This window comes from Pan troglodytes, chromosome 2, assembly GCF_028858775.2.
Source record: "Pan troglodytes isolate AG18354 chromosome 2, NHGRI_mPanTro3-v2.0_pri, whole genome shotgun sequence".
Classification (NCBI taxonomy): domain Eukaryota; kingdom Metazoa; phylum Chordata; class Mammalia; order Primates; family Hominidae; genus Pan; species Pan troglodytes.
Genome location: NC_086015.1, coordinates 111,875,679 through 111,892,944, shown reverse-complemented (window position 1 = coordinate 111,892,944; position 17,266 = coordinate 111,875,679). Strand labels below are relative to the sequence as shown.

General features: G+C 33.6%; 1 protein-coding gene across 5 annotated transcripts in view; it reads left to right on the top strand.

Annotated features, from left to right (window-relative positions):
• Positions 1-12,113, top strand: part of CIP2A (cellular inhibitor of PP2A) — a 46,479-nt gene extending 34,366 nt beyond the window's left edge. For 4 of the 5 annotated variants that reach the window (XM_003309921.5, XM_063806952.1, XM_063806953.1 and 1 more), the window contains 4 exons: positions 514-627; positions 1,267-1,349; positions 2,613-2,752; positions 3,667-7,055. In XM_003309921.5, the coding sequence (XP_003309969.1) occupies positions 514-627; positions 1,267-1,349; positions 2,613-2,752; positions 3,667-3,837 (508 nt within the window). In that variant the 3' untranslated portion in view covers positions 3,838-7,055. Of the gene's footprint in view, positions 1-513; positions 628-1,266; positions 1,350-2,612; positions 2,753-3,666; positions 7,056-10,825 lie in introns of those variants that run through there. The other variant, XR_008547050.2, reaches the window with a different exon arrangement.
• The last annotated feature ends 5,153 nt before the right edge of the window (positions 12,114-17,266 follow it).

Here is a 17,266-nt window from a genome sequence, read left to right as displayed (position 1 = left end):
TTTTTTGTTTGTTTTGGTTTGGTTTTTGGGTTGCTTTTTAAAAATCTTTGTGCTTAGTGAAATAAAAAAGACATTTTATGCTTATGGTAGTTGAGTATCAAAGTATTACTTTAGAAAGGATTTTTTTCTGTGTTTACCTTGCAGGTAAAATACTTAGGACTATTAGATGCACAGTTTTAAAGAGACAAATGTAGAACCCTAAACTTATTTATAGCAAATTATGTAATGCAATATCATCTGTAAAATAAGGCTTTATATCCATAAATATGAGATTAATGCCCCACACATTTCTATTTCATAGTAATTTTTACCACATCAGTCAACCAAAACATGTATTTACTGCCTTTTAGAGTAGATGAAATTCTGTTTATGTCCTGCTTGTTCATAACATTCCTTCTCTTCCAGCATATGCAATTTGGTTAGAAGAGATAGTAAAGAAAACACTGTGAGCTTCTTTTCTCCTTCATATGTTTTCCTCCATAATGATGCCAACTCATTTTCTTGTCTTTTCAGAAATGAAAGTACTGAAAAGAAGAATAAAGATTTACAGATCACATGTGATTCTCTGAATAAACAAATTGAGACAGTGAAAAAGTTGAATGAGTCACTCAAGGAACAAAATGAAAAGTAAAATCTCTAGTTCTGTATTCTGAATATGTGGGATTTTTCAAAAACAAAATGATTCCCTTTATATAGAACATTGTTTTTTATTGATAAAATTAATAGAATTGTCACTTATTTTAGATATAAGATATGTATTTGGTGGAAGTTACAGGCAATTGCTGTTCTTAGAAATTTTGTTTTAAAGGCTGGGCATGGTAGCTCACGCCTGTAATCCCAGCACTTTGGGAGGCTGAGGTGGGTGGAGCACATGAGGTCAGGAGTTTGAGACCAGCGTGGCCAACATGGCGAAACTCTGTAAATACTGAAAATACAAAAATTAGCTGGGTGTTGTGGCGGGTGCCTGTAATCTCCGCTACCCAGAAGGCTGAGGCAGGAGAATCACTTGAGCCCGGGAGGCAGAGGTTGCAGTGAGCACAAGATCATGCCACTGCACTCCAGCCTGGGTGACAGAACGAGACCTTCTTTTTTTTTTTTTTGTATTTTTAGTAGAGATGGGGTTTCACCATGTTAGCCAGGATGGTCTCGATCTCCTGACCTTGTGATCTGCCCGCCTTGGCCTCCCAAAGTGCTTGGTAGGGAGAAAAAGTTACAAATGGTATATGGTTCATTAATGTTTTCTTCTATTTTTTTTTATAACTTCAGAAGTATTGCCCAATTAATAGAGAAAGAAGAACAGAGAAAAGAAGTACAGAATCACCTAGTAGACAGAGAACATAAGCTAGCAAGTAAGTGGCTTCTTATTTAATACATTTTCTATTTTTAATGTATTTATTTTGGAAGCATGAGTGGTTTTGTTTGCTTTTTTATTTTCTACTTATTGTTTTAAACTTTAAATCATATTTGAAATGGCTTCCCTTTTCTTGACATGTTTCACAAAAGCAGTTCGGTTTAATCAAGTTGAAAAAGTGGTACTTTTTTTAAATTTAGGAGCTATAAGAAATTGGCCAGGCACAGTGGCTCACTCCTGTAATCCCAGCACTTTGGGAGTTGGAGATGGGTAGATTGCTTGAGCTCAGGAGTTTGAGACCAGCCTGAGCAACATGGTGAAACCCCATCTCTACAAAAAATACAAAAATTTAGCCAGGTGTGTTAGTGTGCACCTGTAGTTCCAGCTACTCAGGAGGCTAAAGTGGGAGAATCTCTTGAACCTGGATGTCAAGGCTGCAGTGAGCTATGTTCACGCCACTGCACTCCAACCTGGGTGACAAAGCAAGACTGTCTCAAAAAAAAAAAAAAAAAAAAACAAAAGGAAAGAGATGATTGACCATTTAATTTAATTTAATTTTTTTATAATTTCAACTTTTAGAATCAGGGGGCATGTGTGCAGGTCTGTTACACTGGGTATACTGCATGACACGGATGTTTGGGGTATGGATCTCATCACCCAGGTAGTAAGCATAGTACCAAATAGGTAGCAATAGGTAATTTTCAACCTCCTGCCAACTCTAGTCTGCAGTGTCTATTGGTTCCATCTTTAAGTCTATGTGTACTCAATGTTTAGTTCCCACTTAGAAGTGAAAACTTGGAGTATTTGGTTTTCTGTTCCTTCGTTAAATCACATAGGATTATGGATTGCCCTTTTCAAAATAAAAAAATGTTTAAGGAACGTAACAGCAGGTGGCAGTATTAGGTAACTTTTAGTTACTAGCTTCTTAATGGTATATTTGAAATGATCCTGAAAAACATTTTTGTTCTCACTTGCCTTAGAGCGCAGGCACCTACCTATATAATTTTTCATAGTTGTAGCTCTCACTTTTCTAACCCTTACACTTTGAGAATTGTCCTTTACCTATATAGCATATTATATTTAGAACACAGGATGGAAGAAAGACATGGAGATTTGGTATTTTCTATAGAATACTGTCATAAGAGAAGTTTCTCTTCCTTGTTCTAGTTATTTCTCTTTTGCTCTTACAGTAGCTACTAGACCATTTCAGAGTAGTCAGTGTAAGACCTCTGAGTATATACTTGACTTTTTTTCTTTTAAGATTTGCATCAAAAAACAAAAGTACAAGAAGAAAAGATTAAAACCTTACAAAAGGAAAGAGAAGATAAGGAAGAAACCATTGATATCCTTAGAAAAGAATTAAGCAGAACAGAACAGATAAGAAAAGAGTTGAGCATTAAGGTAAGAATCTGTTCCATTTCTCATTTGCAGTAAAATAAAAAAGTCTGTTGTGAAAAGGGTGAATATGGATAAAGGAATGTACTGTTTCTTCAGCAAATTTTTTAGAAGATATTAGGATCTCAAAGCAGCTTGAGTATCATTTGTTATGAGGTTTTCATAATGTATTTTCTAAAATAGTTAAGCAGTTATTAAACAGATACTTTGTGTCAGCACCTGGTATTTTCAAGTGTGCAAAGAATACAGAAAGGGGTTACCAGTACTTGATGTCATATATAGGTAGCTGTATAATTTTCACTTTAACAAATATTATATAATGTGTTAATAAATATTTTCAACTTACAACTGAAGAAACTGAGTCTGAGGTTACTTACTAAAGTCACACAGCTAATAAGTGAATCAATAGATATATATTCTGAATCTGAGTCCAGGGTTCTTTCTATATTACCATGGTTGCATAGCTTGAGTGGTAGCTATGAATTGTACTTTCTGGCCCGTTTACTACCAGGAAGATGAGAACAGACTAGGATTAAAGACTGATCTACTACTACTACTGAGTAACAGAAGAGGCATAAAATTTAGTACCACATTTACAGTTTTTCTGGTTCTGCTTTAATGTGATTATCTTATTAGTAATTTTAATATGTAGTGTGTAGTATTTTCTGCAAAATTTCAGCTGCTGGCATTAACTTAAGACAAGTTGAAAGTGTATTCTCAATTTGTATTATATTGTTTAATGATTATTCATTTTAAACTTACCATGTAATTGAATTAACTGAAGTATAATATTTATAGTATGTCTTGAAATGGTTGTTGTACAATAAAAAATAAAAGCATCTTAAAATATATGTATAGAGAAAACATTAAAGTTATTTTTCTTCTCAATTCTTCCTCCTCCCCCAACCCCAATTCCTTAGGCTTCCTCCCTAGAGGTTCAAAAGGCACAATTAGAAGGTCGTTTGGAAGAGAAAGAGTCCTTGGTGAAACTTCAGCAAGAGGAATTGAACAAACACTCCCACATGATAGCAATGATCCACAGTTTAAGTGGTGGAAAAATAAATCCAGAAACTGTGAATCTCAGTATATAGACATTATGGCATTTTGGAATTTGTAATCTCATGATATTTTTGATGTATTTATCTATTGGAGGGGGGGTGGGTAGGGGAGTTAATTTGTGACTTCGTAACAATAAGAAGTTATTATCTAATTTAGTAAAGACCCTGATCTGATGCATGTTTTTTATTTGATAGTTTGAATAGAAATTTAATTTTCTAAGTTTTACTTTTTGTTTCTGGCTTTTATTGCTTAAGGCTTTCTTTGGTTCTTACATTAGAAAATCATTTTTAACCTCCATTATCATTTTTCTAAGGTTCTTTCCTTTTTCTTAGTTGCTTTCTATTCTGTTTTGCCTGTCTTATTTATTCTCATTCGTGATTATTTAGATCTTAAGACCAAACTTTCTTGGTATAACAGTCCTAAAGATTACAAAATAAAAATATAGAGAGAGTAAAAGTAAAAAGTAAAGTAAAAAGAGAGAAGGTATGATTTTACTGCTAGAGAAGTTTGTCTCTGAAGAAGCACAAAAGAAAATATTAGTGAATTTAAAATAATTTTTATACTGCTGTAGCATAATTTCTAAATTTGAAAAAATGCAATGGTAATAAAATGTATAAAAATTAGAAAACTGTTATTGTGTTAAACTATTACATTTAAATGATTACATTTAACACAATAGCTGTCTCATAAAAAATCTAAGAACTTGTAGAATTATTTGTAAGGTATATTTAGTGTTTTTTTCTCTTTTTTCAAATGTTGCATAGTGGTCCAGATCATCTATAATTAATTGTAAGTTTCTTATGATTTACGTAAGGATAATTTGGATTCTACTCTTGCTGCATATTCAGAAAAATATTATTTACTGTTAATTCTGATATGAATTGTATTTAATGTGTTGTCCTAATAGTTTTTAATTGGTTCATTTAATTTTAAAGCATAGGTTAAATATCTTTATGGTTTTTTAAAATACAAGGGTCCTTCTGTACTTTTCATTTGAATCATATCCTCTAACTACTCTGTAAGAAACGTTTTTACATCAATATTTTGATTGATTTTATTGCTATACCAATACAGTCATTAATTTTACTTGGTGTTTTCTTCACCATATGTCTCTTTGATTTAAGTGAATTTAGATTTGTACAGTTCTGGAAATTTTTTTAAAAATATTATGCAGAGTAAAACATTTTAAATTACTATTTATTCTATAGAGGAGATACATTCTGTTTCTCTTTTGAAATTGCATGCATTTTCAACCAAATATGAAAAAGTTTAAGTGGATAGATAAGACTGAAGAATAAAAGGGTCTATAAAATAAAAGAGACAAAATGTTAAAGAAAGAAATGAATGAATGAACCAAAAACTCTAGGGAAAATCAATTTATCTTTCCAATTTAGACATCTTGAGACAGCCTAGCCTAGTGCTACCCTATACAGTTTTCTGTGATAATGACAGTGTTCTATGATGTCCAGTCCCATAGCCAGTGGCTAAAAGTGGCCATTGAGCACTTGAAATTTGGCCTTTGCAACTGAAAAAACTAAATTTTTGATTTTATTAAATTTAATTTTGATAACCATCCTATTAGATAATGCAGATCTATCCCATTCTCACAAGTATGTGTTTAAAGAACTCAATTTGCCTTTTCTTAAATATCTATATAAATAATTACCCCATTATATATATGTAGTAGCCCTTTCTTAATGTAATTTTAACCTGTTTATTTCTAATCTTCTCTCCCTAAAGAGGAAAGTCCGTACTGCAGCATTGAAGAAGGTGAGTACTAATCATCATCCTTCATCTCTTTCTGTCTCTTGTAACACCTTTCATATTGTTTCTGTTGTTTTTCTGAGTGCCTTTACTATATCAGTTACTTTTTTTTTCTTGTTGGACTGTGTACCTCATTAAAAAAGCAAAAGTGTGTGTAAATATTTTTTTTCTAAAAAAAAAATTTAATCAAATTTGAACCACCACCGTAGTCAGGGTTTTGTATGTGTGTATGCATGTCCATTTCCTAATGGAAAAAACAAACTTAGGAAGTGCATCATTATATTAGGATTACTCGCATCCTCTTTAAATTTTGCTGGGGAGAGTTTGTCTCCAAAGTATACATTAACACAGTTCCTTTACTATTTACACTTGCCACTTGAACAAATAGACACATCTCATAAAATTTGGTTGGTTAAAGTTTATATTAAATTGTTCATTAATTTAATGTCAGGAAAAAAAGAATGAAACTGTATGCTGTGTCTTAGGAAATTATCAGGTCAGTGTTCATTTGGGTCTATTTACTTATATATTATAAGGACTAGTTACTTAAGAATAAAAAGAGATTCTGTCATGAGTTAGCACTGTCAGTTAAATGAAAATATGTTTGAATTTCTACTTCTACCTTCGGTCATTCATTCATATGTTACAGGTACTTACCAAGTTATATTTCCTAAAACTCAAAGTCTTACTGTAATTTGATTCTTTTCCTCCCTTCGAATAGTTATGAACTATATTTACAACTTTGCTTTTGGCATATATACCATCGTACCAGCCATGTGTCCTGTTTGTGACTTAATCCTTTGCAAGATTTAGCAAACATTTTCTGTAAAGGGGCAGATAGTAAATATTTTAGGCTTTCTGGAACATAGTTTCTGTCACAACAACTCAACCCTGCTATTGCAGCACAGAAGCAGCCATAGACAATACATAAATGATTAGTCATGGCTGTGTTCCATTCAAACTTTAGTAACAAAACTAGTCAAAACTTTGCTATTAGATGTTACATTTACTTATTAAGAAATGTCTTTTTATGTTTGGTAATCTTTATCTTGAGGTCTATTTTATTTGATAATAACATAGCCACTTAGTCCTTATTATGTTTTCTGTTGGCCTGATATATCTTTTTCTATCAGTTTACTTTTAACCTGTTATGTTTATATGTAAAATTCATGACTTGTAAACAAATAGAATTGGGTCTTGCTTTTTTATCAATTTTGACAAAATAAGTCCTTTAACAATCCACTTAGAGTTAATATTGTACCACTTAACATAAAATATAGAAACCTTGCAACTATATAGGTCCATCTGTCCTCTTCTCATCCTTCATGCTATAGTTGACATGTGCATTACCTCTGCTTATGTAGCTAACCTTCAGAACCATGTGATAATTTTTGCTTTAAGCAATTACATGGAAAGACTCTGGCTGTCAACATCAGTATGTTCACCTCTTTGCATGCATCAATACAAAGTAGTTTCTTCAGTGTAACACTCCTGTTTTTCCTTTTGGAAATAATAAGTAATTTGTGGGCAGATACTGCATATAGGCTGTTTCTCTTCCAACTTGCATCTGCTACTTTTAGTATTGTTGATAATTCTTACTTGAATCAGTTATTAATTTGATGGTTGGTTGCCAAGTGGATATTTTCCTACTTTTTAAAGGTAGAAAATTGAACATTTTGGTAATTTTATAATGTACTGAAAATAGCAGTCTATATGACATCACCCATATCATTCACGAAATTAAAATATAGTACTTAGAGTTTTTCAGTTAATACAGCATTTACTTTTTTTCCATATTCTTACAAGCAAAACATGTGAGATTTGCTTTCTGTAGTTTAAGAAAATAAATAGGCATGTTAAGCATATTGATTTTTTTTTAACTACAAGAACTTTTTGATATTATTTTTCTACCCAAACCCCCTAATTTGAGAATTGCCTATTTAAATCATGACATTCAATTCATTTGGGTCATCACTTTACCTTGGCTCTCAGTGATTACCAATAAATATTAAATGAGTATCACCCATAATAAAGTATTTTGGATTAAGAAAATAATTGTACATTTCCAGCCTTCACTAAGTTTACATTCTAGATAATTAACTTTTAAAAATTAAAACTTGGTCACTGCTCATGCCTGTAGTCCCATAATTTTGGAAGCCTAGGCAGGCAGATCATTTGAGGCAGGGGTTCCAGACCAGCCTGGGCAACAAAGTGACACACGTCTCCACAAAAAATAAAAAAAAATTAGTTAGGTGTGGTGACATGTCCCTCGGGCTGCAGTGTAGTGAGCTGTGATTGCACCGCTACACCCCAGACATATATATATATATATATATATATATGGCCTATTTTTTTAAAGGCAGATGTTTCATTGATTTTTTATATTGTGAATAATGAGCATGATAAGTCCTTGAAATTATATGCCTCTGTACTCCATAAATTGAGAGGGAACATTGTGAACTCAAAAAATCATGGTTTATTTTCAACATGCAAATCACTTTGAAACCTTATACAGTCTCACTGAGTTAAGCATTTTGCAGCGAACTGACTTTCTTCCTGTCATCAAAGACCTCTGTGAGTCCCGTTTGGTTTATGCTTGTGTTCATTTAAATATTTCAAAACTACCCCAGAAAAAACTTTATTATCATATAACCATGAATAAGAGGTATAACTCTTAAAACTCACCTTTTTTTGCACATTGAGCTACAAGTATCCCTTCATAAATGCAAGAAGGAGTAAGCTTCTTTCCTTCCAACTAAATATAACATTTTAGTTGTCTATTTCCTAAGGACCCAGTATCTATATTCTCTCGATATCTCAAAATATGATGGATAATCCCAGGATACATAGCAAAGAACTTTTTACATTCTTTCCACTACTACATTAGAGAGTGACATTTTCAAAGTCAACAGAGTGGATTGGCTTTCACTTTCATTATGTTATTAAAAACTAATTTTCCAGTAAGTAGCTGAGCATTTGGCAGGGATTTAGTAATGAACATGATTTTGCCTCTCCATTACATTATCTTCACTGTTATTCTAAGTATCATATTTCATCTCACTTATCTCAAAGAGCCAAAAGATATAATGTATTAGAGTAGTGTTATGCTTTTCTCAAACTTCAAATAAAAAGGCTTATGATTAGCCCTAGCAAAAGACAACACTGTTCGTCTTCAATTAGGCAGGGTTTTCATTTTAACTGAAAGTAAAGGCTACTATCAACTACTCCATACTAATTTGTGTAATACCCACAGTTAATCAGCATTTTAGAGCTGAGAGAATTCTGAAAGAACAGTGATCCCAACCCCTTTGTGTGTAAAAACGATGTGAAAAAAGATGCATTCTCAGAAAAGAAGTCCCATGATTCAAACACAAACTGATATGACTTTTAAATTAGTATGTGTTGTTATGGAACACACAGAAGCTTCACTTCTAGCAATTTATCTGAAAGAAATAAGGTTGTGCACTAAGATTTATGTACAGTAATATTATGACACAAAATTGGAAACAATGTATACAGTAATAGGAGATTGGTTAATCAGTATAAGGTACAGTCATGGAGTAAAATATCATGCATCCTTTTTGAAAATTTACTGAAATATATAATAGGTATTGGGAAGAGATTTTTGGTGTGTTAAGTGAAAAAAAGTAAACCAAACTATTTGTAAACAATGATTCAGATACCTGAATATCTTTAAGATTTGTTTGTGTGTGTGTATGTATATGTATATTAGAAACAGTGAACAGTGGTAACCTCCGCATAATGAAATTATAATTGACTTTTTTGGTTTCTAGAAGTACAATGTTACTTTAACTTTTTAAAACCATGTTTTAAAACATTGGTTTGGTAACCACATCTAGATTTGAGTTCTGGCTCTACCTAAGGAAAGTTTTTATTTAATGTTTTATTCTTCTGTAAAATGAGAATAACACATACTTGTTAGAAAAAATACAAATAAAGCTCATGGCTTTTAGTAGATTTTCAATAATGGTTTATCTCCCTTTTGGAGACGGAACGAAGTAAAAAGTTTTATGTCCTTTGTCCTTGGTTTCCTCTTTCTCTTCATCAAACCTTTGGCCAATTGAGAAAGTAAAATGAACAGTAAAGATTCTCTGTTATTTTCGAGAGTAGTAGAGGATGGAGAGATTAGGGGTTAAATCTTTAAATTATTGTCTACACCCCAGGAGTAACACTTTTATTGACTAGACTAGTCTGGGTTGCTCAGACTAACTTATTTATATTAGATATAAATTATAAGCAGTGGTAAATTAACATCTCTTTTTGAAAGAAGCATTTTTCATACTTCAGATTAGCCTTAGGTATCATAGTATTTTCTAATTAATGACTGTACCTACAAAATTCATTGTGAGGTTGTACATTGTTACTTCTTTAATTTCCTGGAGGAGATTATGAGGAAAAGATGTAGTTGAGAAAAGTTTGCCAAATTTTAGTGGTAAAACAATATGTCTAGGACTTGGATCCCATTATGTTCCCAGCTCTTCTGACAGATTTAAAAGTTTTCCTAATCTATGTTAGTATTTCTATTTAGAAATACTATTTTTGTAGTAAGCTCTTTTTTAAAAGTCCAAAGACATTTAGTGTTATCTACCTTAAAGTAGAGATGTATGTGTTGTGTTTACAGAGATAATGAAAATACAAACCTTTAATTATAATATCAAGGAAGGGTTACAAGAATCTTGGGAATTTGTACAGAATCCAGAGGAGAGAGAACTCAATAATAAATGTTTGAAGCTGGCTGTGTAAAAACACTTTGAGAGAACAATAAGCAAGGTCACCCTGAGCCATTTAGTCTGAATGACATTTCATGCAAATACCCTTCAGATTAGACTGACTGAAGCCATGACTTGAATTGCTGCTATCCCTGAGCTACTGAATAAGAGACTTGGATTATTGATGTTGTAGGTCGATCCAAGGAGCATATTTTGTTTGCCATGTTGCCTGGGTGGATATGATCCACCCAACTTATGATCATACTGCTAATATTTTCAGAGGCTATGTTTCTTTGTAAGGTTAGTTCTGTGGTCATTACATACTAATCAAATTTATTTCTTTATGCCTCTTTTAAATCTTTCCCATTCTACAAACGATAGTATCACCTTAATTTTACCAACTGTAAGTGTGATTCTCTATTTAGGAAAGTGGGGGGCCAGAGGAGAGTAAGAGATAGAATATGAGCACGTGGTACAAAATTCAAAAATTAAAAGATACATGCACTTTGTGTTTTAACATGCAAAGAACTTGTCTCTCACTCTCTCAAGAAAAAAAGCTGAACAAACTGAAAAATCAGTGGCTTCTTTTAGATCCACCAGAGAATTGAGGTCACAGGACAAATCATCGTTCTGAAAACTGTAGAGAATACAGTTGAAGTATGGATCAACTTATCTGAAGCTCTGGTAGGAACACTTAAATTGTAATTTTGTCGAATTACTAGATGCTGTGTGAACTAGCTTGGGAATTTAAAACTGTTGAGAGCCTTTCCAGCCAACCGTTCTCCTTCGGAGGAGAACCATATGCAGCTATGGCACCCTGCCAGAATGGCATGCTCCTGATGCCTCACTTCCACAAGGAGTGGCAGTAGCAGTTTGGTTCAGCCAGCTGACCCAAAAGATCCACAGATGCAAGACCCAGCAGGCAAAAGCACACCACCATTGCCTATCATCCTGCATCTGGACCCATCTAGCCCATAGGAGGATGTCCCACAGGGAGATATCACACCAAAGTATAAGCTAGCAGAAGCTTCAGCTTAGAAGAGTTAAGGTGGCCAGCATCCACACGGTGACCCAGACCTTTGGTATCTGTGGATCCAAGGAGACATTAGAACAAGTCGAGTGAGTCCTGAAATGCCAGCAACTCCAGTTGAAGGAGTACTGCTACAAGCTCATCCACTTCCCCAGGAAGCCCTTGGACCCCACGAAGGAAGACAGCTCTGCTGAACTCAAATTGGCAACCCAGCTGACAGGACCAGTAATGTGCATATCAGTGTCTTCAAGGAGAAAGCCAGAGTCATCACCAAGGAGAAGCTCTTTAGTATGTACTAAAGGAATATAAATCATTCTGTTATAAAAAATACATGCACATGTATGTTCATTGCAGCACTATTCACAGTAGCAAAGACATGGAATCAACTCAAATGCTCATCAATAATAGACTGGATAAACAAAATGTGGTACATATACACCATGGAATACTATTCAGCCATAAAAAGGAATGAGATTGACCTGGTGCGGTGGCTCACGCCTGTAATCCCAGCACTTTGGGAGGCCAAGGCGGGCGGATCACAAGGTCAGGAGATCGAGACCATCCTGGACAACATGGTGAAACCTCATCTCTACTAAAAATACAAAAATTAGCCGGACATGATGGTGTTTGCCTGTAGTCCCAGCTACTCAGGAGGCTGAGGCAGGAGAATCACTTGAGCCCATGAGGCAGAGGTTACAGTGAGCTGAGATCGTGCCACTGCACTCCAGCCTGGGCAACAGAGCAAGACTCCATCTCAAAAAAAAAAAAAAAAGGAACGAGATCATGTCATTTGCAGGGACATAGATAGAGTTGGAAGCCATTATTCTCAGCAAGCTAACGGGAATAGAAAACCAAACGCTGCATGTTCTCAGTTATAAGTGGGAGCTGAATTATAACACATGGACATGTGGGGAACAACACACACTGGAGCCTGTTGTGGGGAGGAGTGGGGGGCAAGAGAGCATCAGGAAGAATAGCTAATAGGTGCTGGGCCTAATACCAATGTGATGGGTTGATCTGTGCAGCACACCACCATGTGACATGCTTACCTTTGTAAGAAACCTGCACATGTATCCGGAACTTTAGGAGAAAAGAATATTCAATGCTAAAAATAAATGAGCTATGAAGACATGGAGGAAACTTAAATGCATATTGCTAAATGAAAAGTCAGTCTGAAAAGGCTGCACACATTATTACAACTATATGACATTCTGGAAAAGTCAAAACTATAGAACCCTTGAAAGAATGAAAGAGCGGAGCAAAAAATAAATGGAGCATTTTAGGGCAGTGAAACTATTCTGTATAATGCTATAATGGTGGGTACATGACATTCATTTTGTCAAAATTCATATAGAACTGTGTAATACAAAATGAACTTTACACTGTAGACTATGGTTAATGTATTAATACTGGTTCGTTAATTATAATGTGTCAGTAATCCAAGATGTAAATAATAGGGGTGCCAGGGGACTCAATGGACACACGGAACTATCTTCCCAATTCTCAAAATCTAAAACTTTACTAAAATTTGTAAGTCTTAATTTTTAATACAGAAAAAGGATGATACATGACAGTTATTTCCCTTTCATCCCTCTCTCAGCAATCTAGTTACCCTCCACAGAATCACTGATTTTTTTGACCAGATTTCTTATGTATTCTTAAAGAGATAATGCAATACATAAATGTGTATACCTATATTTATATATTGGTGGGCTACAGAAATGCAAGTATTTTATACATATTGTTTTGTACCTTTTTCACTATGTGATGTTTAGGAAATCATTTCATGATATCAATATGTATAGGGCTTCTTGATCATTTTTGACAGTTTCATAATATTTCATTGATCAATATAGTTTAAGTCATATTAATGAACACATTGTTTTTCATCTTTGGCTATAATGAAGACATTGCAGTTATTATACAGATGTCATTCAAAATATTACTTAGTTGAAGTGTATGTACATTTACAAATAACCCACTAGCAATATTTGTTTCCCCACATCCTCATTCCATTGTAATCCAAGTTTTTCAACCATTATGGTGTTAACAAACTTTTTCATGGCTACCATATATGTAAAAACTATTTGTTTCCTTTTCTGTAAAGTGTTTAATCCCTTTCCAATTTCTCCTGTGGGTTATTCATCTTTTTTTTTTAACTGGGTTCCTGATGATCTTCAGTAAGTACATTTTTCACTTGTCCTTGATAAAAATTGCAAATTTTTTTTCAATTAGCTGTCATTTGACTTTGTTTATGGTTTAGCTTTTCTGTGAAGAATTTTTATTTGTAATTTTTTCATCATTTTTATTATTGTGACTTGATAATGTTTTAGTATTTTATAGGAGCAATCTCTCATATTTATTTGAGAATTTTCCTGTACACTTGCTCATTTATTTTTCTATATTATTTATTTTAGACTCATCTTGTCTAGTTAAAAAATAGTGTTGATACTTGTTTGAATAATGTTAGGTTTATAGGTTTTTAGATTAGGAAGAATTGACATCTCTATGATGTTAAATTATCTTTTCTAAAACATAGTGTATCTTTTCATGTGTTCATGATCTTCAGTAGTACTTTATGACCCTCAATAATGCTTTATTTGAATATAGTTTTTATACCTTGTTAAGTTTTAGCTTTTTGTCATTGTTCATTATATGTTCATGGTATTCATAAAATATATGAATATACATATTTTGTACCCAAACCAATAGTGAATTTACCTGAAGAATCCAAGAGAATCACTAAAACTACTATAAATAATAAACCCGTTCTGTCATCTGTAAAAAAATTTACATTTTCATATCCAAGTTTTAAATAACATTTCTCTTATCCAGATCATTTTTTTAATATGATGAAAAAGGAATTTGCTCTTGGTGTTAATGGAAGCAATTTTAGTGTTTTCCCATTAAGCACAATGCTCACTTTTGGATTAAGATATATATGTTTTAACATGTTAAGTATTCATCTATTTCTATTTTACTAAAAATTTTTATTAAGACTGGGAATGATTGTACCAAAATGGAAATGGAATTTTATCAGATCTTTTTGATATCTATAAATATAATGTCACTTTTTTCTCTTTTTTTTAGTATCATATCAGTCGTTATAGGCTAGTTTGTGCTTCAGTAACTAATAACCTTAAAATCTCAGTAGCTTTAAACAACATGGTTTATTTCTGGCTCATACTCCATGTCAGTGGAATTCCATACTTTCCTTCCTCCCAGAGCCACGCTCATAGAGCAGCCATCATCTGGCATTTTGAGAGATGCTGTCTGTGGTGGAGAGAAAGGGAACATGGTAGGTCAGCCACTGACTTTTAAACTTTCCACTTGGAAATAATACACATGACTTTAGCTAACATTTTATTCACCAATGCAAATCACATGGCCACAGGGAACCGAAGAAGAGGTCAAATAATTCTACCATGTAACCTGGAAAAGAAGTGGAAGTGTTTGGTCAATATATAACTAAATATATTAATACATTTCTTGATTTGAATGAATCTTAAATTTCTGAAATGAATGTATCATGGATTTTTTTTAGTGTGCTTTTAGGTTCTGTTTGGCAATATTTAGGAATTTCACATGGATATAAGTGAGATACATTTTATTTTGTGTGTGCTCATGTGGGCAGTCTTTGTCAGGGCTTGGTATTATTCTAGCTTTAAAAAGAAGAGTATTTAACTTACTTTTTATGCTCCTGTATAAAATGTAAGCAGAGTTGGAGGCTTATGTTCTTTAAAGATTTAGTAGAACTGACCTGTGAAACAATCTAGGAATGGGCTTTCTGGGGGTAGGAAAGGGTACAGCCAGGAAACTGTCTATATTTCTTCTGTGCTAATTGGTTTGTTCAGATAATATTATCTCTACTCTAAATTGTGTTCATTTATATTTTTAGAATTTTATTTAATTCCAGGTATTTGTTTTGCATATATTTGAACAAATAAGTATACTGATAAGCTTTTACTGTCCTTGGTTCTTTAGTTACCCATAAATTATATTTTCCTATTTTATATAATTGACTTTTTCACTTTTTATTCTGCTTTAAATCAGCCAGAAGTTTATCTATTTATTTATTTTAAATAACCAGGTATTAGATCTATTACTTTATCATTTTTCTATCTGCTAATACATAGTTGCTTGCTTTATTTATTTAAAATATTGTGAAGAATATACACATGTAGAAAAGTGCACAACACATGTTTTCCCATATATATAACATTGAACAGCTACCCAAGTCAAAAGTCCACCTCATGTCCCTGCTAAACCTCTATCATTCCCTCCTCCTCAAACTTAAGTATGGTAGTGTTAACACTACGGTATTGTTTCACCTGCTTTTGAGCTTTATATATATGGACTCATTAGTATGTATTTGTGTCTTCTTTCACTCAATAATATGAGAGCTGTTTTAAATTTTTATTTTCTAAATTTATTAAATTGAAACACAGTTGACTTTTGTATATTAACTTTGTGTTATGGTTTGAATGTTTCCCCAAAGTTCATGTGTAGGAAACTTACTACACAATGCAACAGTGTTGGGAGGTGGGGCCTAATAAAAAGTGACTAGGACATAAGGGCTCTGCCTTCATGAATGGATTAGTGTTACCAAGAAAGTGGGCTTGCAAGTATTGCAAGAGTGGGCTTGTTACAAAAGTGAGAACAGTTCCCTCTTGCCTTCTTTCTCTCACCTTCCATTGCCCTTCCACTCTCTGCCATGGGGTGATGTGCAGCAAGAAGACCCTCACCAGATGTGGTTTCCTTGACCTTGGATTTCCTAGTCTCTAGAACTGTAAGAAATGTCTTTTCTTTATAAATTACCCAGTCCCTGGTATTCTGTTATAGCAACACAAAACAGACTAAGACACCTCAACCAGCCAACTTGATAAACTCAATCTCATAAATTATGAAATTAAAGGGAACTTTTATATACACATCTCATTGTCCACAAAACAGTGATAGTTTTATTTCTTTATTTCAAATTTCTATGACTTTCATTGCTCTCTGTCACTTCATTACAGCAGCTAGGACCTGCAATAAAATTTTGCTTTGAATAGACATTTTTTATCTTCTTCCCAATCTTGAAGTGTATGCTGTTAACATTTCACAATTAAGTATAATTGATGTAAGTTTTTCCTAGAAATGCCTTATGAAATTAAAGAGGTTTTCTTCTTAGTTTGAAAGAATTTAAAATATTTATCAAATGCTTTATCTGCAAGGAGGATGAGCTCCTCTAGTCTCATTGATCAGGCAGGATTTCAGCTTCCTGTTCTTGACGTTAGGTTCTGCTGGATTAGAGTTTCCGGTTACCCAAGTAGGAAATTCTTTTGCCAAGAGATACAATAAAGATTTCCTTAAACTGGAAGCTCAGTCTGGCATCTAATAACTTGGAGCTTCTGATATTAAACCATCAGGAAAGGAGGAGTTTGTCAACTAGCTAGGATGAATGATCCCACACAATACACAACGGAAGCAGTAAGAAGAATGCCTGAAACACAGGAGAACATCTGGAGCACCTCTTAGTATTCCTAGATCTGGGATAAAAATCAGTGGAAAACTACCTTAACTGCTAATGGACCCAGGCCTTTCAGAAATGACAGTTTGGATCATCCCACAAGGAACAAACTGACCAACTGAAGTGTTTGCCAAGGGGAAAGGGACAGAATGAATAGTGCAAGAAGACAGAAATATCAGCGATGATCACATGCCCACTTTGAGAAACAAGACTGTAGTAATTATGCGTATTTTATCCCAACCTTGAAGTGGGCTATGTATTATTTTCTTCCCATTTTAATTATTTTCTTTGTTTTTCCCTGTCTCCCATTTATCTGCTGTCTAAGGTAAGCTATATTAATAGTGGTTAACTTTGTAGCCCAGTATTTAGGTTACAGAATATCTTAGTCCACGTGTGCTGCTACAGCAAAACAGACTAGGTAATTT